The sequence below is a fragment of the Cervus canadensis genome, chromosome 32, assembly GCF_019320065.1.
Source record: "Cervus canadensis isolate Bull #8, Minnesota chromosome 32, ASM1932006v1, whole genome shotgun sequence".
NCBI classification, from domain to species: domain Eukaryota; kingdom Metazoa; phylum Chordata; class Mammalia; order Artiodactyla; family Cervidae; genus Cervus; species Cervus canadensis.
The window spans coordinates 10,135,620-10,158,135 of NC_057417.1; the positions used below are offsets into that span (position 1 = coordinate 10,135,620).

At 42.8% G+C, this 22,516-nt stretch overlaps 1 protein-coding gene across 3 annotated transcripts in view; it reads right to left on the reverse strand.

Moving 5' to 3' along the window:
* The window catches only part of LOC122433063 (meiosis regulator and mRNA stability factor 1), a 44,216-nt gene extending 26,616 nt beyond the window's left edge, over window positions 1-17,600 (reverse strand). Inside the window, exons 1-12 of one of the 3 annotated variants that reach the window (XM_043455536.1) lie at window positions 17,466-17,600; window positions 12,921-13,122; window positions 10,748-10,897; window positions 9,256-9,430; window positions 8,145-8,371; window positions 7,126-7,243; window positions 6,374-6,546; window positions 4,083-4,508; window positions 3,682-3,839; window positions 3,435-3,593; window positions 1,963-2,152; window positions 1,080-1,258 (exon numbers count right to left, since the gene is read on the reverse strand). In XM_043455536.1, the coding sequence (XP_043311471.1) occupies window positions 1,080-1,258; window positions 1,963-2,152; window positions 3,435-3,593; window positions 3,682-3,839; window positions 4,083-4,508; window positions 6,374-6,546; window positions 7,126-7,243; window positions 8,145-8,371; window positions 9,256-9,430; window positions 10,748-10,897; window positions 12,921-13,064 (2,099 nt within the window). In that variant the 5' untranslated portion in view covers window positions 13,065-13,122; window positions 17,466-17,600. Of the gene's footprint in view, window positions 1-1,079; window positions 1,259-1,962; window positions 2,153-3,434; window positions 3,594-3,681; window positions 3,840-4,082; window positions 4,509-6,373; window positions 6,547-7,125; window positions 7,244-8,144; window positions 8,372-9,255; window positions 9,431-10,213; window positions 10,898-12,920; window positions 13,123-17,465 lie in introns of all 3 variants that reach the window. The other 2 variants (XM_043455535.1, XM_043455533.1) reach the window with 2 other exon arrangements.
* Between the last annotated feature and the right edge of the window lie 4,916 nt (window positions 17,601-22,516).

Here is a 22,516-nt window from a genome sequence, read left to right on the forward strand (position 1 = left end):
AAAAAAAAAAAAAAAAGCGTGACTGGCTTTGAGTCACAGGATTATGGATGATTCTTCTGTCCCTAGCTTCTTTTATGTTTCTGAAATTTCCAAATTTTCTTCAATGAGTATTATTTTTATTCAAGGAAATTTAAAAAATTACTTAAAATAATGGTGAAGTTTTGACTTGTGTATGTTGTGAAATGATTATCACAATCAGTTAAGTGAACATCCATCATCTCATACAGATAAAAAACAAAAGAAAAAGAACGTTCCCCCTTGTGATGAGAACTCCTCTGATATACTCTCCTAACAACTTTCATGTATGACAGCAGTATTAACAGTATTAATCATGTTGTACATTACATTCCTAGTACTTGCATTATCTTATAACTGAAAGTTTGTACCTTTTGACCACCTTCATTCAATTACTGCCCACCCCCCACCTCCAGTAACTACAAAGCTAATCACTTTTTTCTGTGAGTTTGATTGTTTTTTTTGAAGTATAATTGACCTACAACAGTATATTAGTTACTGGTGCTCAAATCATTACACTGTACACCTAAAACTTAAAACAGTGCTCTATGTCAGAAGCATATTATGAATAAAACCATCACCAGACCGCTAGGATTAATCTAATTATAATGTAGACGTATGGGGCTGGGTGTCTATTTGACACTGAAGATGAATCTGCAACTTGAGAGTGGAGAATTTTGTTGATTTGCCCCTTACAGACAAATCTACCTTCTACTAAAATTGGAAGGTAGTATTCCAGACTTTCTAGGCTTATAAACTTCTGCTGTAGAGGTCCACTATTTTTAGAACCTGTTCTGGATATGTGGCATATTATTTTACTCTTAAATGCCTGCCAAGTTTAAGCTGAATCTTGATTAATGACTTGAACAAGAGTAAATTACTCTAGTTAGCTTATTACTAATGTCTACCTCATTTCTAACTCTATCAAAGGAGGGGGGGGAAGCATTACTGCATATGTAAGCATCACAAGAGGGTTGGGGATGGGATAAAATCTATTTTTATTATTTCTAAAATTGTTTCTGGCCCAAAAATAACATTTTTGAAACAAATGGCTTGTTCTTTACCTCAGTAAAGAGAGTGATTTATTAGCAGCTCCTGTGGCAAGTGAGACCAGGATTTTCTTGCTGCCAATTTTGTATCTGTGGAGGCTATTCACCGCACCAATAGCTTCTTGTAAGTTCTCCATCTGAACCACAGCTTTCAGCTGATAATCTGTGTGGGGGCTGAGCTCAACACTCTTCACCTGCAGCAGTAAGAAGAAAACAGAATTCCGATCTACCAGAACCGTGTCCTCTTGAACCTGAAGGTCAATCACTGAGGAACTCGCTTGTGGACTTCAGTGCTGCCGTGAGGGAACCTGTCTGAACTCTGCACTTCCGCCAACCACAACGGAAGCAAGCTAGGACGGGTGACCTGCAGGGACGTGACACCAGCCTGGCCGGCCTGTGCTCTGGCACAAAGAGCTCTCCAAGGCAGGCTCAGGGGCCAAGACACACTGGGTCTGCTCCAGAACCTGCCCAACTGGGGCAGAGCCAGGTTAAGAACCAGCAAAAGGTACATGTTTTAGCAACCTGCAACCAAAAAACTGAATCGGACACTGTAAGATGAACAAACAAAAACAGTCAACATCATTTTAGAATCCTGTTTCTGTATTTTAGCAGCCGGAGCTAACTAAAATCCATCAGTGTTTTATTTCCCCAAGAGCCACTTAAATCCCTGCCCGGGACCACAAGTATGTCTCTGCCAGGCTTCTTGCTCCCTGGGGCCGCATCCTAAAAACTGAACATATAGCACCAGCACGAGGAGACCTGGGTGAAAAAGAAGGCATTCAAACTCGTGAAGCAACGCTTATAGCCTGCCTGTGGCTATGTGTGCTGAGTCAAGTGCGCTCATCTTGAAACGCAGCGAGGGGTACAACAAAGGCAAGAGAGAGAGTGAAAAGGTTACCTTGCCGTGCCTAGAAAATGCTTCCTGCATGAGCTGCTGCAGCTCCTTCCGGGACAACCTGTAGTCCAGGTTGCTGATCTGGACGTCAACACCATGCGCGAATGGGTCTGGGCAGTCGGCACCAACGCTCGAATGCACAGCGTTGAAAGCAAGCGGGGATGCTCTGTTTAAGAGGTTTGGAGACAGACTCCTGCTTAAAACGTATGGAGTGAGGCTTAAAAACTGTTTAAAAATGTTTTAAAACTGTTATTCTACTTATTCAGTTTATGTCATTTAGCTTTGCTTGAAACTACATTAAAAACTGTTTTCCAAAATACAGTTTGATTCTCAAATGTGCTTTTTCTTAAAACATCACACTGATTAGACTCATTGTCAGAAGTACTATCTGTTGACACCCTGATTAACAACAACAAAAATTTTACTTAACATCAAACATTCTTTTGTTGGATTATTTAAAGCTAAAGGCAGAAATTACAGGCAGAGCTGATGAATCCATTTTCCACTTTGGGTATTTATTCTTAGGAAAACAGCCTGTGATACTAACGTCAGCCATTTACCCTCTCCCCAGCTCTGAAAAAGCCAGATATTCTTGCTTATATGTTTCGGCTTTTCTCCCTGGGAGGAAAACTTTTACATCAATTTGTAGACGCCATTTTACAGGTTCAAAGTCACTTTCAACAGTGCGTTTTCACCAACCCAGCAGAATAAATACAATGCTAGCAGGAGCTCCTGAGGCCTAACATGGCCTTAGGGCTCCTTCTGTTCTCCGAGCTTCCAGACTTCCTCAGAGTAAATTCAGAAAGCGTAAATAAGGTGTTACACAGATGGTTACAGTGGTTTACAGAGACCTCGTTTCCCTAACAGCTTCCAATAACTACCCTATGAATAAAAAGAACCAATGCATGTTAGTTTGGGCCTCTTTCTCAGTCTGATGAAGTGATAAGGACGTAGTAAGGACACCTTAATGTGCCCCCCATCACTGGCCAAGGACTCCAGGACAGGCTTCTCTGACCTCGGCTTACCGTGACTCCCGCATGGAGGATGGAGAAAGGCAAGAAACTATGCCCCCAAATGTTACCTGAGGGAAAGGGAACTGGTAGAAGAGCGGTGGAAGCTTTCTCTTTTACTTTTATTATTTTTTATGGTTCAAACATTTTCGATTTTTAAAATTTTTACTATAAATTTTTACTGGAGAAGTAAGGTGGCTTTACAACACGTGTTAAGTTTCTACCGTACAGCAGGGTCAGCCATCCCTCATTTTGGATTTCCTTCCCGTTTAGGTTACCAAGAACATCGAGTAGGGTTCCTTGTGCTGTACAATAGGCTCTCATTAGTTACCTGTTTTATACGTAGTACTAAGGTTCCTCTTTTAATTATGCACTTCTGTATTGCTTGAATTCTGTTCAATAAACAGATTACTTCATAAGCCCTTCTACTGCAGACAACCACTCCACGGATAAAGACCCACTCACCGAGAAGACCAAGGCTGAGCCGTGAGCAGGGGACTCACTTGCCTGGATGCGATCAACTTGCTAAAAGCAGACGGGTAACTCACTTGAAACAGAGTCTCCTCTTTCTCTTTTTTCTCCACAGGAGAACTGGTAACACTGCGGGCGCTGAGGTTCTCTTTCCTGGTGGAGAGAAACATTGCAGGCAAGAGGTCACCTGTTTCCCTTCACATCAAGACAAGCAGCTACGAGGGAGAGTAATGGGACCTACTTGGGATTGGTTTTGTAAACAGATTCTGCCAACCCTGGGGTTTTAGGTGCGGGCGCTGCAGCACTTAAGTTTCTGTGAGGAGGCACCCCCGGCCTCAGGTGGCCTTGCTGGGGCTCACTGCTTCGAGTGCCGGTCTTCGACTCCAGGCGGCACAGCTCCTTAAGAGAGACAAGAGCAAGGGAGTTTAATAGTTAAAGTCAAAAAAAAAAAAAGAAAAAACAGTTAAAGTCTCCAAGATGTCTCAGACCTTGCACAGGAAACACCTGACTTCAAACAGCCTCAAAAACGTAGGAAAGCAAAAAAAAATACAGACACACCAAAAGCAGGTGAGCATCTAAAACGGAGAGACCATGAAAGCAAACCTAGCATAAACTTCAGGAAGCAAGAGGTGTCACAATTACCTGTAAACTTTTCACATTGGTGTTTTTGGGAGCAGATCCAGAATTTGCCTGCGACCCTTTTCCAGGTGCGGCTTTGGCACTGGAAGGTGACTCACTTATATCTTTGATGAGGCACAGTTTTGGATTCTTAAGTTTCTTAGGAGACTTCACTTTATCAGCAATTGCATTTGAACTCTTGGTTTCACAGAGTTCGCCGCTTTTTGGAGTAAATGACACGATGATCCTGTTACCGAAGACATCTTCATTTTCCATTCGCTTCAGAGCCCGTTCCGCGCTGTCTCGGTTTATGAAGCGGAGGATGGCGCTGCAGCCTGTGATGTTCAGCACTTTCCCGCCACAGTTATCGGACAGGCGTCTGAGCCTGTTACTGATGCTCTTGCCATCTTTGTTGGCTGGTAGGTTATAAACATAGAGCAGAGTGTGGCACTGTGGACACAGACAAAGTGTTAAAACAGGTGGACTCAGGGGCCCACACTCAATTACAAAGAACAATGATCTCCAAACTACAGTGATCTCAGGGGAGGGAGAACAGAGATTTCCATGGGAAAGGGTACACATACCTAGACTGAAAAACAGAGAGGAAGAAAAAAAGAAGAAATGTATCTAAAATAATCACTCTGGTGAATTAGAAAAACTATGTGGCAAGATTTAATGTTCTGAATAATCAGGTTTGGTTTTTTTTAATCATAAGGAATAAGGATCTCTACCATGGGTAACTTCTCACCTAAGATACTACATTTGACTTAAAGGCCTTCCAGATTAAAACAGGGAGTGCCAAACAGAAGCAGAGGGAGGAAATGTAGCTACAGCCAGGAGACATAAGGAATACCAACAAAAGTGAATTAGGGGTGCAGCTCCAAAGCTTGAAACAGGTATTGCCAACTGCAGACCATCCTAAGCATGTGTTTAATCTTGGGTATCTGGGGGCAGAGGGACAAGCACTCCAAGCGCCTGAATCTGGAGACAATCACGGTGGGACCTCCAGGGCCTGCTTTTTTCCCAAGGTGCTGACTTCCTCCTCACTAAAATGAGGAGGTTGGGTGAGATTATTCCTAAAGTGCTTCCGTAACTCTCAAGTATGTGAAAACTGTATTTCACGAATGGGACTGCCTACCCTTCTGGGCCATCCACGCTACAGCTCCTATTATTATAAATTATATATAGAAGCTACAGCTTCTATTATTATTAACGTGTGTTAGTCGCTCAGTCGTGACCAATTGTGACCCCAGGGACTGCAGCCACCAGGCTCCTCTGTCCATGGGATTCTCCAGGCAAGAATACTGGAGTGGGTTGCCATTCCCTTCTCCAGGGGATCTTCCTGACCTGGGGATGGAACTCGAGCCTCCCACAATGCAGGCGGATTCTTTACCATCTGATCCACCAGGGAAGCCATATGTATTCCCCAAACAGCTTAAACACAAGCTCAGTGTCCCAGTAACCATCTTATCCTGAATCAAGACTGTGAGAGATGCTCGTCCTGCTGCAAACACGTGCACATTCTCCTATGAGTGGCTTATCAGGGCGACAGGTGAGGCGCCCACTACTCCTGACTCTGCTCGCGCACGGCAGGGTCTGCCACCAGAGGAGACAGGCTCAGAGGCCAGCTGCGGCTTCAAGATTAAGTGCCGCAACTGTACAGTCATTCTGCTTATTTGACTCCAACCACACCAAGATATGCAAACCATCATCATATTCTTTACCCTTAAAACTTGGGCAAAAACAGTAGTAACTCTCATTCCATTACTGCCATACACCTGACACAAAACACTGCTAACTGGCAAGTGCCTGTCAGTAAGGTGAATCTTACTTGTCAGTTTCCTGTGATATTTCGGAAAATATAAAACCGAAATTCACACACTGGGTTTCCCTGGTGGTACAATGGATAAGTATCTGCCTGCCAATGCAGGGGATATGGGTTTAATGCCTGCTCCAGGAAGATTTCACGTGCCATGGAGCAACTAAGCCTGTGCACTGCAACAAGAGAAGCCACCACGATGAGAAGCCCGTGCACTGCAAGAGAGCAGCCCCCGTTCGCTGCAACTAGAGAAAGCCCGCGAGCAGCAACAAAGACTCAGCACAAACAAAAAAATGAAAACATAACAAAAAAATTCACACACATCAGTTCTCTGTATATTTGTAAGAGAATGGAAAGTTTCTAGGCCTACTTCAGAATCTAGCCAGCCTACTACAAAGAACACCCTCACCTGGGCTTGGACACCCATTATGGAGGACTGTCTTAAGTCTCCACAATCTTAACTAGACTACAGCAGAAAGAATGCAAACCCACTTACTGGCATCTTCAGTGGTAACCTGGGGGGCAGGTCAGAAATGAATTCTTCAAATCTGATCAGCTCGTTGGCGTGATGCAGCAGTGCTTCTGAGGCCTGGTTTTTATGGACCAAAATTATATGGAAACCATGCCGGTGTCTCAGGTCACTAAGTTCCAATGCGAAATTGACATCAGCTGAAAGACAGGGTACAGCCCACCCCCATCTCCACAGATTAGAAACACTTGACAGACAGGCAACTCTAGTAACACCCACTGAGAAGAAAGGAACAGCAAGATTGTATTCAAAGTGGCCCCCTGACCCCTTTAGAATAGGAACACATTTCATGTCAGAAGAATTAACGTGGTAAGACAATTTTACCATAGACTCATGCTGAACCCCAAGACACATTACTTTTAGTAGTAAAAAGGAACAAATATTAATGTTCTGGGGAGCCCCAATTTCATCTTGGATTTCTCTTTTAAATAAGCAAAACGGGGCCCAGGAGTAAAAAAAAAGAAAAGAAAAGAAAAGAAAAATTACATTTTCTTTAATATACTTGGCCTTGCAAGAATCCTTACTCAAATTCCCAGGAGAAAAATACAGAAATCCATGTAGATCCATTTTTTTTTTTTAAACAGTTTTCAAAGATAAGCATAAGCATGTCCCATGTATTTCAGCATCTTTGGGGGCACACTTTTTTAACATATTCTGGCTTCTATGGTAATTCACACATAGACAGTTTAGCTGAAATTAGCAGATGTTTCTACACTTACTTGACACAAGAACCACAGTGGCGGGAGCGGTGTGAGTATTTGCAAACCTTCGGAGGCTCTGGCGGAGCTTGTCATCAGCAGCATTCTTTGCAGTAGCATTGATGTGGGCAACGGTTACCTGCATTAATTTATAATAAGGACAAATGAGAAAGAGCTGAGGTTAGAAAATCACTACACATTCTGCCCACATCTTAATAGACAGTTCTTGAGGAACCTTTGATTTCTATTGCCACTCAGGGATGGGGAAAAAAAAAATTACAATCAAATCTCAATAATTTCACATTCAGTTCTCCAGACAAATTAACTGGATTCATTATTATCCCTACTTTCATCTCTAATCTGCTTTTGTATTTCATCCATCCCCCTTTCAGAATAGAAAGTGAAATTTGAAGTAGTTAAATTAGCTCTCTCTAGCATCTTTTGCCAACAACGTGTGGGTGGCAGAGATTTGATATATGATTAAGGTAAGACTCGGGGCTGTGTTTGATGTTATTAGCTTCCAGCTTAAAAGATCAGACTTTGGGGACGATCTGGATTTAAATCCAAGTTCATCCACTTACTGGCCATGTGATCTTAAAAAAGTTGCTTAACCTCTTGGGCCCTTTCATTTGTAAATTCCAAATAATAAATCCTATGAGCATTCACAGAGCAGTTATGAAAATCAAAGGAAATGATACACATGGAACCACTATGCTAGGAAAGCACTAGTCACGTGTAGGCAGACTTGCTAAAAAACCAGACATGATGAAATGATTTCAGATGCTTAAAGAAATCATCTTTTCCTATTTTATTTATAAACTTAGCACAAACATATTATTTTTTGTTGTTGTTGGCAAAGTAATGTCTCTGCTTTTTAGAGTGCGTTTTTTTTTTCTTTCTTTTTTTATTAGTTGGAGGCTAATTACTTCACATCAAACATATTATTAATAACAAATTTTCAACTGTAGTTCTTTAAAAAAAATCATGTGCTTATTCTTCTACTAAGACAGATAAAAATTCTTTTTTCTTTTTTTTTTTACCTGGCAATTATTCAGCTCTTGAATAACTTCTTTATTTTCTTTACTGATGTCACATACACAAATGAATTCTGCTTCTCTGTGGCCTTTAAAAAACTTCTCCCGGATTCTCTGTACAACTGCAGTAGCTGAGCGGCCAGAAGGGACTGAGCAGTTTTCAATATCCCAAAAAACCCCAATGGGGGGTAAGTTCTCTAGCATCTGTCCAGCCAGCGTAACTTCTGGTGACCCTTGAGAAATGTGAACACCTTTGATTACACACAGCAAAAAATAGGTTAAGATATTAAAGATAACAGGTAGCTATCCCAGGGGCAGGAAAATGAAATTACAGATTGATGTTAAATTTAAGGATGCTGACCTCACTGGCTGGCCCAGTAAGACAGACAACCCCAAGTTGCCAAAGGATCTCTAAGCGTTAATTCCTTTTTCAGGAGAGAACAAATCCAAAAGTCAATTTACTTTAGGCGCACCATCAATCTATCACAAAGCGTGAGCCACCCTCACACTGACCAGGTATGCTCCTCAACACTAATACACAGGTGACTGGACACTGCCCTCTGGGGCCTGTCGTCACGCTGGGCCCACACCTCACTCAATGTGGGAGAACAATGAAAACGAATGGTGAAGGTGTTATAGCCTGTGACTTTTAATGACTTTTAACACTGCGGTAACATCGGATCCAACTTTTGAAAAAATATTTTTAAAAGATAAAATATAATAACAGCTACTTTTGGGGGAAATGATCTTAGGTTTTCAAATACTGTTTTTTTGTCACCCATTTCTAAATACTAATTATGTCTGGGCAACATACAACAAACAAGTGTGATTATGAACCTAAGCTGACACCAAGTCCCTTCCAGCACTCATTTCTCCTCATATACTCCCCATTTTTCTATATACAGTTTCTGATCTCAAATAGCCCCAGCTCAACATAAATGGCAACTGACCTACTGGTCTATAAGAGTAAGAAGATTTTTACCAAGAGATGGAGATGGAGACTCACATACACAGGAGTTTCAGAACCCCAAGGAATCTTTTAAAGGCAGTTAAATTCAGTGTTAGTATCAGGTATTGGAAACTTTAAATATGCATTTTATACAATACTGTCATTTACCAAATTTCGAAGCGGCTTTGCCTAGAGTGGTCGCCAATAATAGCGTGGTCTCCTTTCCTGTTCCTTTGGTTCCACAGCCATTACACAGAGGAACAGTAACAGGTGCAGTCTGAGTATTTGGAGGTGGTATATTTGGCCAGACTTTAGCAGCATCAATTATACTATTTCTTGCCGGCTGTTTTAAAATTTTTTTAAAAAGAGGAGGAGGTTTCAGATACATTATTTCAGAACTTAAAAGAGTTACACGTAACAACTGAAAATACATTCTAAGTGTTTCTCCTTTCCACCTGCTAACCTCTGATAAAATATATTTTCAAATCACCTTTCCCAGAACTACCAAAGCATAAATTCACTTCAAAGTGGCCTGAAATGATCAGGGAAGATATTCACACAATTAGACCTTTACATTCTGGGGCATGTGTCTGTTACAGTAGAAACCCTCAGACACACTTCACAAAAAAAGGAAGTTAAAGTCTTTACTTGAGCCCCAGGTGTGACGGAGGCCAAATTTCAAGCTCCCCCAATTACTACAAAAGGCAGCCATCTATATTACAGGGATGAGTCCATGTATCAGGTGAGCACTAGTTTTAAGAAATTCCAGTTGTGCCCCAGCCTTTAAAAACAAGAAAGTGCAAGTCTTTGCCAAGCTACGCTCCCATGTAGGAAACAGATTTATTATAGGAGACTCTAAAAGCATGAACTGAATAACTACACTAGACTTTCCTGAACAGTCCCTCCCACTGTACCCTTTGCTTTCTTTCTGAACCACAAGAAGTTATGTTGATGGGGAGAAAACCACATCATGAAAGAGTCTTCAACCCCAGACACAAAACCAAGATTGTTTTTTGTTTTTTTTTTTCAAGATTTTTTTTTTTTTAAAGATGAAGTCATTTTATTTTTAAAAAGTCATTCCTCAAACCTTAGCTGCACCCAACATAACAAATAAAAAGATACAAACCTTGTTGAGACAGTCTTCGCAGTAAAGTGAGCCCTTTAAACAAACTGGAGGTACCACATTTAGGTGCAAAGAGTTGGTGCATAAGTGAGGCGTGAGCTCCGACTGTGAAATGTGTTCTTCCAAGTGCCCGGGAGCCCCACTTGTGAAATCAGAACAGGGGAAATAGCCCGCAGAGGAAGAACAGCCCTGGAGAGCTGGAAACTGATGCAGCTTGTGCGCGTTACCATGGCACGACTGGAAGTGCAGCTTCCCACAACAGGGCAGGTGCTTGCAGGAGGAGAGGTTACTTTCTAGACACATGCTGGGAAAGTCGCTTGCAACGCCGGCCAAGGTGTTCCTAGCTGAGGCGTTCTGCAGTGGAGGTGCAGACTGGAAAGCAAGCCCTGACCCTACCTGACACGTGATCGTCCTGGTGCTCTGCGAGTCTAACAGGGCGCCCGGGGGAACCAAGCTACCAGTCCCTCCGCCACTGCCACCACCAAAACGCACTGGCGAAGTGGAAGGGTCATTAGTGCAATGGGCACAGCAGCTTACTTTGGGGACAGTTGAAAGCTGTACTTTAGGTTGCTGAAGAGAGTGGATATCTGGAAGTGGGACTGCTGGGAAAAGTTTAGAGCCAGCATGAAGGGGAGATGGTACATCCTTTAGTTCCACAGCAACTTTCTTGTTCTCCATGTAATCTTTCTGAGGAAAGAAAACCAGAACACAAGTTAATTTTATGAGGCTGGTGACTTGGGGTTACTCACAACTGACTACATTAAAAATGAACACTGTTCAAACCTTATTTACATCACTCGATCATAACCACACAAACAGAATGGCAGCTAAAACCAGGAGCATTCTTCAATGGGAGGTGAGCACTGAAACAGACAACTAAAATTAAGACTGTGTCCCTCCTGAATTTTAAGAGACTGGGGGAGGAGGTCTGTTCACATATTTAACAAGCCTGGTTAACCATCCGTGTCTCACTGGCGTCCCTTTGATAACTTCCCCTTGCCTCTCAGTGTCTTCTGCAGACAAAACAGGTGGTATGAAAAACAACACAGTCACAACCGTATTCACTAAAGACAGCTCATGAACAAAGCGCTTTAAGGAAAATACTAAAAATTTAGTAGTTTGCTAAATGACATTTAGCAAACCATGGGACATCATGACCTAAAGCCATAACGCCAACAACTCTTTTGTAGCCAGTGGAAAGAACTCGAGTAATAAGGAAACCACCTGGGAAACAGACATAAGAGAAATAGTTTATCCTATGTCTCCAACATAGACACTTGGGGCTGGTCCATTTTTTAAGATTATAGCATAGCCCTGGTGTCGGAGACCTGGGTTTGAATGTGATACTAAATAGTTTGATGACCTTGGGTAAGTGACTTAACCTCATCTCTCCACGCTTCAATCCTGTCATCCTTCAATTGGGAACAGAATGTACCTACTACATTTGTGAGAAGGATAAAATGAAACAGTGCACCTAAAGTGCTCAGCAGAGTACCTGGCCACTGAAAGGCAGTGCAGCGGGGTGGGGTAGGGGGTGTCCAACCAATCAACAGCTTTCATTGGCTGAGTGCAGACACAATTAAGATGAAGAGGACGCCCTGATACAGTGACTGAGACATACTCATCCCTTAGAGCACAGAAGGGTCCATCTGGCTGTGATGATTTCACTCCTTCTGCTGATTTTACACTCACCTGGGAGAGTATATTCATATGGGAGAAATTTGGACTTTCAGTTAAGATTTTCCCTAAAAGGGAGATAATAGCGCTGGTCTGACCAGTCAAAAAGTAGTGCGTTCTACCCTTGTGGGAATTACAATTCAGGCTGGAAATGAACTCATTGGCATGCTGATGGATTTAGATCTGGCTCTCGTGGGCAGGGTTACTGTGAGTCTGTCTTCCTGAATGTCTTCAATTCTGGGTGCCAGTGACAAAATCGATACTCTGCATCTGGAAAGGCGACCGTGCACTTCTGGGTCAAGTGACTCCTTTAGGCCCCAGATCTGCCACCCTGGACCCCTGCCTGAAACTGCCAGCCCTCCGTGCACTGTCCCTGAACTAAAATTCTTCTGAAATAACTCCAGTTACTGATGCCATGCAACAAAGGCAGCTATGTAATGAAAACGTGGAGATGACAGGGAATTGATTATAAATCCATAGTAAAGTCTCATTTAATTCCCAAGTACAAGAGAAAAAAAAAAAGGTGATAACATGATCCAGTAAATGAAGTCAGATAAAGTCAACATCGTTATGAAAAGACAAAAAAAGGAAGTCCCAGATATATTTAAATATTCAAGAGAAATCCTGAACAGAAAAAGATCATCAACAAGGTCATACAATCTTTCTGTGATTTTAAGACACAAAATTCAGAAGGCTACAGTAAAATAAAATCTATTTCGTACTTTCCTCCCATTTTATTCTAAAATGTGGATTTTTGTCTTTGGAATCTGTGACTTTAATGAGAAACAAATCTTTCCCAAATTTCAACATCACACCTTTCAAGCATCTAATGTTACTCATTAGTACAGGATTTAAAAAACTTGTACCCTCATTGAGTCAGGAATTACAATAATGTGCTATAAGAAGTAATACAAGCAGGACACAAGGGAAAACTCAGCCCAGACTCCAGGGCGAGAGACTGCCCCAGACCAAACAGATTGCTCATCTATTTGCACAAGAAATTTGCTATGTCCTTAGCCTGGCACATAGTTACCGTTTGGGGACTAAGGGGCAACGTTTGCTCAGGACGAGAAAAGCAGTTAGAGAATTTCCAAAGCCATGGCTTAGCATCATTATCTTGTTGAAGCCATCCAAGTGTTCTACTGCAGGGGTTCTCAGCTCCGTTTCCTTCCATCATACAGCCATGCGGAGTGGTTCAACATCCTTTCATCTTTCTTTTCTTTCATTCTTCCACCCTGTTAAGAATGAGGTTTCAGTGTTATTCATCTGTCTAAGTACAGACTTTACTACTGAAATATGAGACTACATTTACGGTGCATTGTTTCTTTTCAGTCACTAAGTTGTGTCCCACTTTTGCGAACCCACAGACTGTAGCCCACCAGGCTCCTCTGTTCCTGGGATTTCCTAGGTAAGAATACTGGGGTGGGTTGCCTTTTCCTTCTCCAGGAGATCTTTCTAACCCAGGAATTGAACCTGTGTCTCCTGCATTGCAGGTGGATTCTTTACTACTGAGCCACAAGGGAAGCACATTTATGGGGCACAGGTCATTTCAAACAGGGCTGAAGCAACCAAATCTGGGTGCTTTTAGCACAGGGACCAAAGACCGAGTCTTCCATAGGATGTAACAGCCACTCAGTAGTGCTACACTTTCCTGATGGAGATACAAGATTTAGCCACTCATATCCATGATTAGTGATGTGGGAAAGTAAAAATGTAATTGTCTTCCAAGTTAAGAAAAAAAATTATGGTGAAATGGCTCCCAACAAGTCAGACCTTAAGGAACAAAAGTAGAATGGCTATCAAAGGATATTGTAAAAGTCAAAGTGTCAGTCCCTCAGTCCAGCTGGCTCTTTGCAACCCTATGGACTGTAACCTGCCAGACTCCTCAGTCCATGGGATTTTCCAGGCAAGAATGCTAGAGTGGACTGCCATACCCTTCTCCAGGGGATCTTCCCAACAAGGGATCAAAGCCGGGTTTCCTACATTGACAGGCAGACGCTTTACCGTCTGAGCCACCAGGAAACCTGGCAACAAAGCATATTACAGCTTACTAAAACTGGTAAACTTGGTTGACTATTTATACTTGAATTCTAACTATATCAATTTGACTTAAAAAAAAATTTATCATCTTCCATTCCTTATGTTTCCTAGCTCTTCAAACAAAAATGAACTCTCGATGACCCTCTTTCTGGCCATGCATGAGAGAGGTCACAGCATCCTGGACACCTGCACACTCCCTCCTCTTCACTGAGCTGGAGCCAAGGTCCTCCAGCACCGAGTAGACTATATATAGTATTTCTTAATTCTTCTTTACTATCCCCCCCCCCCAAAGACTCTACTTGGGACAGTAAACAAGTTAACAGGAGAGAGCACGTAATTTGAACAAAAGAACCACTACATGTCCTCATTCTCAATTATGTAAGATTGTGAAACTGATTTCAGAGCAACTTATCTCACTGTGTCTTTGATATTGAGTATGGACGGTCCAAATTAAGTGACCTCTGTGGACTCTGAATTTGATTCGGCTACAGAACAAATCGAACCAACTTCTCAGTTTGCTTATTATGAAAGTAGAATCTGCTATGCCACCAAAAATCCAGCAGACACATCTCAAGTCCCAGATGTGCTGTATCTACTCCAGAGCAACACCCTACAAATCTTGAAACAGTACAATAAAAGCAGATGCAATCAATATCAGCCATTGGGCATGGAGGCAGCCTGCCAGTGATAAGGACGACTGAACCTCATCTCCAAGCCCTCGTCACCAAACCCCAACCACCACCTCCTCTTACTGACAATGGCCGTTCTGAGGTCATTAATTTATCTTTCAGAAATTTCTGGGCATATAGAAAAGAATTTCCTTTAGCTCTTTCTCTGACAAGATTTTCTTATCAAGAGATTTAAACATCTACATAGTACAGTGAGAGGAGAGAAGTCACTTCCGTGGTCATTATGAGCACTATGTCAGTATAAGCACTATGTCTAAGCTATAGGAAAACCGATCACATAAAGCAGGGGGAGACAAACTATGGCCTAAAATTAATTGCCCACACCAGCCCACTGCTTGTATTTAAATGGCCTGCGAACTAAGAATATACTTCACATTTTTCAATCCTTGGGGAAAAATCAAGAGAATAATTGTATTTTGTGACGAAGTTATATGAAATTCAGATTTCGGCGTCTATGAATAGTTTTGAGACACAGCCATGTTTATTTAAGTTCTATGGCTGTGTTTGCACTACAACTGTGGAGCTGATTCTCTGCAATAGAGACTACACAGCCCACAGAGCCAAAAATATTTACAATTTGGCCCTTATGTGGAAACTACAAAACTTCTCAAGTTTTATTTTCTTCCTCTGTCAAATGTACCATAATTTCTCCCCTGTCCACCTCACAGCATTACTGTGGAGAAAACAAAACCAGATAAAGGACCCCACCATGTTTGTCTTCATTACCAAACGGCCTGTGCCAAGCACGGCCTTCTACATAGTATATACTAAGTAAATATTTGTTGAATGAGGGAATGAATAAAGCAGATATTCATCTACAAAACCCAGAGCTAATCTGGAGACAGAGATGAAGTTACTGCAACAATGGTGATAAACTATGGTACTTGTCCTTTCTATCAAATACAGACCTCATGTACCCCAACAATCTCCTCTCTAGAGCCTAAGAATTTGGGATATTCGTGATACACACAACATCGACATGCTCTCTCATGCTTATTCAAGGCGAATTCTGAGAGGAAGCTAACTAAAGCATTTTTCTTTAAGATCATTTATTTCCTCATTCAGCAAACATTTACTTAGTATCTGCTAAGTAGTAGGCTTGTGCTTGGCACAAGGGATACAGTGATGGAAACAACCAGAAAATGCAATCCATTTATGTCATCTTTTCTCCCCACAGTAAATGTGTGTGAAAGCCAAGGGAGAAATCGGCCACCTTTTTAATGAGGAGGAAAAAAAGGCTTGCTTCCCTGGTGGCTCAGCGGTAAAGAATCTGCATGCCAATGCAGGAGACACTGGTTTGATACCTGGGTCAGGAAGATCCCTGAAGAAGCAAACGGCAACCCACTGCCGTGTTATTGCCTGGGAAATACCATGGAGAGAGAAGCCTGGCTACAGTCCATGGGGTCACAAAAGAGTCAGACACAACTTACTGTCTGAACAACAACAGAGAGAGGTTTAATGAAGTTTTGGAATTTGCCCAAGATCACACAATTATTAATAGAAAAGGGACAGAACCAGGCTTATCCACTCCTTCCCACACAACCAAGGCACCTTTGGTATCGTCCAGGACAAGCAAAAGAAAGTAAAATATATTAGTACAAATGTGCACCCAGAAATTTTCCTAAATGCTCCTGGGAATGATAAGTAATTTAGTCACAGCGACTTGGTGGTCAAAGCAACTTCTGTTTCGCCATGTGAGTGAGAGTCTCACTCCTGCCATTATCTCTTAGTCTTCAAGCAATTCAGATAGTGCTTGAGAGCAGACTCTGACGTCAGACTGTCCTCATATTAATCCCCAATTCTGTTGCTTCCCATCTGTGCAGATCTGGACCACGCACAACAAGTTCTCTGAACCTCAGGTCCCAGGTGTAAAATAGGCCTAATAACAGCAGCACCTTCATAGGATTAAATGACACCAACGAAGCAGAAAACTTAGCAATGGCCTTCTCTTCACACCTGATCTAGTCCTCAACACCCAGTACTACCCCATCCCATGCCTGAGTTTTTCTGTTGCTTTTCACAGCTCTTCTTTCTAAAATTATCTCATTTGCTTGCTTTTATTAAGTCTCCCTCACTTAAATATAAACTCCAGGATAGTGTTTACTTATGGATCATGGGTTGTTGTTGTTTTTTATTCATTATTGTATTTCCTGCACCTAGGACACTTTCTGGCACACATCAGTAATTCTTAAATGAAGAGTTTAATAAAGGTCTAGGACGATAATTTAGGTCTCAACTTCCCTGTATGCAAAACATAATATTTATACTCAGATGTTGGAAAGTGCAAAAGATGTAACTGGAAAGCTCTAGGTAGTATCAGAAAGGTGCCAAAGAAACTAAAAAGTGTGTCACAGTACCACAATACAATCTGCGGGACTGATTCAACCCTAAGACAACTCAGTGCTCTAGGTCAAGCCAAAGGCTGCACTCTAGGGAGTGTTGATAGACCGAGGAGGGGGCAAAACGTTAGAGGTGGATGCAAAAACACTAGCCCTTCTCTTCCTCTCTTAAACTTCCAACAGTGCACACTCCTCTAGAAAGGTTGCTCTCCACACCTGAAGGGCCCTCAAGGGAGAAATGAGACAAGTGTGGTCAGGGAGCCAAACACCCCCAAAGGGTAGTAGCAACGCTGCAATGACAGCCGTGAATTGACCAGAAAGGGAGGCAACCCGAACCTCCGGCGGGGGCCTGACGGGTGGGTCCCATGGCTTCTCCTCAGTCTAGCCGACCTCCCCCACCCCCGCTGGCAATAGGCAGGAGAAGGAGGGGACACACTCCCCCGTTCCAGCCTGGTGCCCAGAGCATGAAGCGCGTCGGGGACAAGTTCCCAGCGTGGCCAGCAAACTCACCTCAGCCGCCGGCCCCACCTCCGCTCACATTCCGGCCCCGCCGCCTTCCCCCCGCCCCCCCCGGCCCTTTGTTTTGATTCCCGACTCCGCAGCTCCCGCCGCCGCCGCCAAGCGCACCCTCCACTTCCGCTTCCGCACCGCACCGCCCCTGTCGCAAAACCGACGCCCTTCTTTCCCCATGGCTCCGCCCCTTCCTCCGCCCCTCCCCCGTGCCGTGTCCTCGCCGCGCGGGGCGTGCTGGGAACCCCGGGGGGGGCGGGGCCTCGCGGCCCTGCAGCCTCGTCAGGCTCAGTCCCCTCCCGATAAACCTCTAAATAGGGACCTTCCCGGGGGGCTACCTTGGCTTTTTTGGCGAAAACCCCCAATTTATGGAGGCTTTGATCCTGGCTTATCGTTGTGGCGTGGAACGGAACCTCAAAGAAGAGAATTAGGGTCTTGTGAGGCGGAACCCGGGGAAAAAACCTGCCAACCGGGATTTGATACCATTCAGCTCTTTCGGTCTTTTGAGGGAAGGCGATTTAAGAGGGATTTCGAAGAAAAACCCGATCGTTTGGCATTTTTTCTCTTACTCGCTCTTGTCACGTGATGGTCCTATTAAAAAAAGAAAAACTAAACTAAATGACGCCTGTTTGTTATAGCGTCCTTCATCTAGTGCAACCTAGTGGTGAGCGGAAAAAAATAAAAATAACTGCCAACTGGGGTTTCCCGCGAGGTCCTTCGGGCCGGCAGGCTTCCTCGGGAAGTTGTGATACGGCTGGCAAAAATAAAGCCTGTACGAAAACTAGGCTGGATTGTGTCACCAACAATTAAGAGGTCCTCGTGACTTAAGTAAAAAAAAAAAAAAAGGATTCTTTTAAAGTTCTGGTCCAAAGCTCGTTACAAATGAATACTTTTCCAGGGACCGGTTGGGCGAGCAAAAGACTTATAACTGCAAAAGCCTTGTGAAGCCAGGAACAGTTTATGTTTTAGTGGCTAGATTTGCCGTGTTTGGGGGGTTTTTTTGGGGGGGGGCGGCGGTGTTTTGGGTTTTTTGGCTGCATATTCTTTACTTTTATTTGAAATTATAAAAAAAAGATTTTACGTAGGCAAAACAGACATTTCTGAAACTGTCAGCTGTTCACTATTTCCTGTTGCAAATTAGGAGAAAAACAAAGCACATATTTAAATCTAGACATAGTTTAGGATGCAGTAGTCGAATGCAGCGTAAAAGTTTATGTCTGAAGTTTGCTAAGAAACAGGTTAACCTTGCAAAAGGATCAGTAGGTTAAAAATGGCCAAAAGAGAACTTTTTTCTCCCTGAAGTATGTAATGTGAGGCAACCTCATTAGGCAATCCACATTAAATAAGGGAGATTTCAGGGGAAGCTAATACATCCTTGTAGACTTTTTTTTTTTTTGTAGACAGGCATTGTGGAGGGCAAGATCAAACACGTAGCTGAAAAACCCTTTGTACTGGTAGTCCATTTTCCAGAGGGCGGATGACAAATTCACACATCACCTGCCTGCTCAGGTATTTATTACTGCTGAGTAAATCTTCATTGTGTCTGTGTGTGGGGAGCATTCTCCAAGTGGGAATTAGGACTGATGAAAAGCAACCCTGTTTCTAGCGTTTTTTTCAGAGTATCAAAAAATTCGCTTCTCAAAGAGGTATTTTTTTCCTTCCTTTCTATTCTTTCTAGGGAGTATCTCTGAATACAGATAGTATTAACTAAAAATATAAAAGGAAGCCAAATGTGAAATTTTTAATAGCTTTAAAAAAAGGTTTAGCCGTAAAATAAAGAGCAGACACATGTCTGACATTGCCAGAGCTGTGCCTGGTGTTAACAGGTAAATAAAATACAGTAAATAAAAACAAACCAATCATACTAAATGGAAGGCTAATGAAAAGTTTGAATTACAAATAGTTTTTAAAGACATAACTCTTTATTATTTCCTATAGAAAACTAGCCTAAACTACACTCACCCTTGGAAACACAATTATGCATCAACATGTAATTTGATGCTTGTGAAAGGGTGTTTGTTTGTTTTTTTAACATTTTTCTTAAGATATGTTTTCTCGAGCACAGCCTCTGTGAATCTATTTCTTTGATGGGCAAACTCTTTGAACAGAAAGTAAGAGTACCTCTCAGTTACCTGCCCTGTCCATATTATAATCTTCATGTTTATGAAACCAAGACTAAGATTTACTTTTGTGCAACTTCAATGGCTGTTACATTCAATCCAGCTCCTAAATTAATCTAGCTGCCACAAAAGGCGTTTCTCCTCCAGCTACTTCTATGTTATGGTTAGTGTTTTGAAATGATAAATTATGATGGAAGGATTTAAGCAAGAGAAACCCAGCTTTCTGCTCAGCAATGTCTGAACGCTCCAAGGAAAACAAATTGAACAAAGAGAACAAAGTTTTTAAGTATACCAAAATTTCCCTTTCATTTTTTTCAAGGTTTTACCCATTAACAAACCCATTTACCTAAACATATTCCTGAGAGAAGTTTAATGATAATCACTTCACTGTCTTTTTCCTTTTATTTTTAATGGAAAAATGAAGAAAATTGAAAACCAAGTAGTTTAAACAATAATGTCATTTAGTCAGTACTGATAAGCTCATCAACGTGTGTTTCAGTTTATGTTAACTCGTTGGGGGGGTGGTGGTGGTGGTGGTGATGATTCTCTCCCAGAAACCTCACAGAATGGTGAGGTTCTGGAAAGGACAGAGCAAAAGTGACAAGAGGATTCAAATCATTTATTAGCATCTGGGGTCAGGATGGATGTTTCCTAAAAGACATTTTGATACCTTTCTTAACCCTGTTGATGTAGGTGGTAGATCCCTTTTGTGTCTCTGAGCTGCTTTCAGGAACTAGCAAGGAGTCAAAGAAGAATTAGGGTTTTCCCGGTGCCTCAGAGGTAAAAGAATCTGCCTGCAGTGCAGGAGACCCCAAGACACAGGATCCATCCCTGGGTCTGGAAGACCCCTTGGAGAAGGAAAAGGCAACCTATATATACTGGAGATATATATATCTCCAGTATTCTTGCCTGGAGAATCCCATGGACAAAGGAGCTTGGTGGGCTACAGCCCATGGGGTCGCTAAAGAGGTGGAAATGACTGAGTGACTTAACAACAACAAAGAGGAATTCAAGGCCATTCTTAACCATGGCAGGGATACAGGAGGGATTCCATGTCTGGTTGGAGGCCTCAAAGTAGCCAAGATCTCTCTGCCTCCAGTATCGTGACAAAGAACACTGGTTAGGAGTCAAACATACCCAGCTTTACAGCCTGATTTGTTATTGACTATTTGTTATTGTTGAGACCTTGGACAATGCATTTAAACTTCCTACACTTTTGCTTTCTCATCTTTAAAATGAAGACAATAAAGGTTCTTTCTTGCGGTTCTCATCATCTGGGTCTCAGCTCCATTGTAACCTGGTATAGTGGCCTTCCCTGACATTCTATCTGAAGGGACCTCTCCCAGCCCCTTTCTATTACATGACCTTGCTTTAGTCATAGCACTAATTAGCATCTGAAATTATTTCACATTTTCTGTTTGCTGATTTAGTGTCCCTTCTTAATACTACAAGCCCTTTGAAAACAGGTGTCTTGTCTGACACTTATTGTGCTATAAGTGAGTGCTCAGTAAAAATTTATAAACCTACTTGGTGAACAAGTAGGACTGCTGTGAAACCCGTATCAAGAAATTAGTATTATGCCTGACACAGACGGTGGTGGTTTAGTCACAAAGTGGTGTCTGTCGCTTGCCACCCCATGGACTGTAGCCCATCAGGCTTCTCTGCCCATTGGATTTCCCAGGCAAGAGTACTGGAGCAGGTTGCCATTTCCTTCTCCAAGGGATCTTCCCCACCCAGGAATCCAACCTGGGTGTCCTGCATTGCAGACAGATTCTTTACTGAGCTACCAGGGACCAGTAAAAACAATCATGATCACTACCTACATTTTTTGTTGTTCAGTTGCTCAGTTGTGTCTGACTATTTGCCACCCTGTGTACTGCAGAATGCCAGACTTCCCTGTCCTTCACTATCTCCCAGAGTTTGCTCAACCTCATGTCCATCGAGTTGATAGTGCTATCCAACCATCTCATCCTCTGTTGCCCTCTTCTACTCCTGCATAGATTATACTTAACTATGCGCTGAGGCAGTCCTAAACGTTTTACAAATGCTAAGTGAACTCATTTCATCTCTGCATAATCCTAGGGGTAGAATCCTATCACGAATTCCATTTTATAGATGAGGAAAGTAAATCACAGAGTTAACTTGCCCTAAGCAAATCAGTCAATCCTAAAGGAAATCAGTTCTGAATATTCACTGGAAGGACTGATGCTGAAGCTTCAATACTTTGGCCACCTGATGTGAAGAACTGACTCATTGGAAAAGACCCTGATGCTGGAAAAGACCGAAGGCAGGAGGAGAAGGGGATGACAGAGGATGAGATGGTTGGATGGCATCACCCACTAAATGGACACGAGTTTGAGTAAATAAACTCCGGGAGTTGGTGATGGACGGGAGGCCTGGCGTGTTGCAGTCCATGGGGTCGCAAAGAATCCATCATGACTGAGCGACTGAACTGACTGAACTTGCTCAAGATCATACAGCTACTAAGAGGCAGAGCTAGGATTCAAGGCAGGCCCCAAAACAAACTCCTATAAAGGAGCTTTGCTGCCTTTGAAGAAGATAATGATGTCGAAATTTTTATATTGGTTGTAAAGTTCTGGGAAGGACCTGGGACATTGCTTACTCTAAGCGGACGTAGATCTTTGTTTTTCTATCTGCTTTCGGGGAAATCCAAGAACAGAAAAATGCAATTGGGGTTAAGGGCAGCGAGTCATATTTTCTTGAAATGGCCCTCAAGTCCAAGCCCGTTCCCCCGGAGTCTAGGGAGCAGCCCGCAGCCTCCAAGCCCGGCCAGAACCCTGCCCAGCAGCCGGAGCCTCCCAGAACCCCTCCCGCCAGCCCGCCTCGGGCCGCCGCGTGGCCGCGCCGCGCCCGGGACCTGGGAAAAAAGTTTCCAAAAGGCGCTGCTCGGCGCTGATTGGCCGCGGCGGA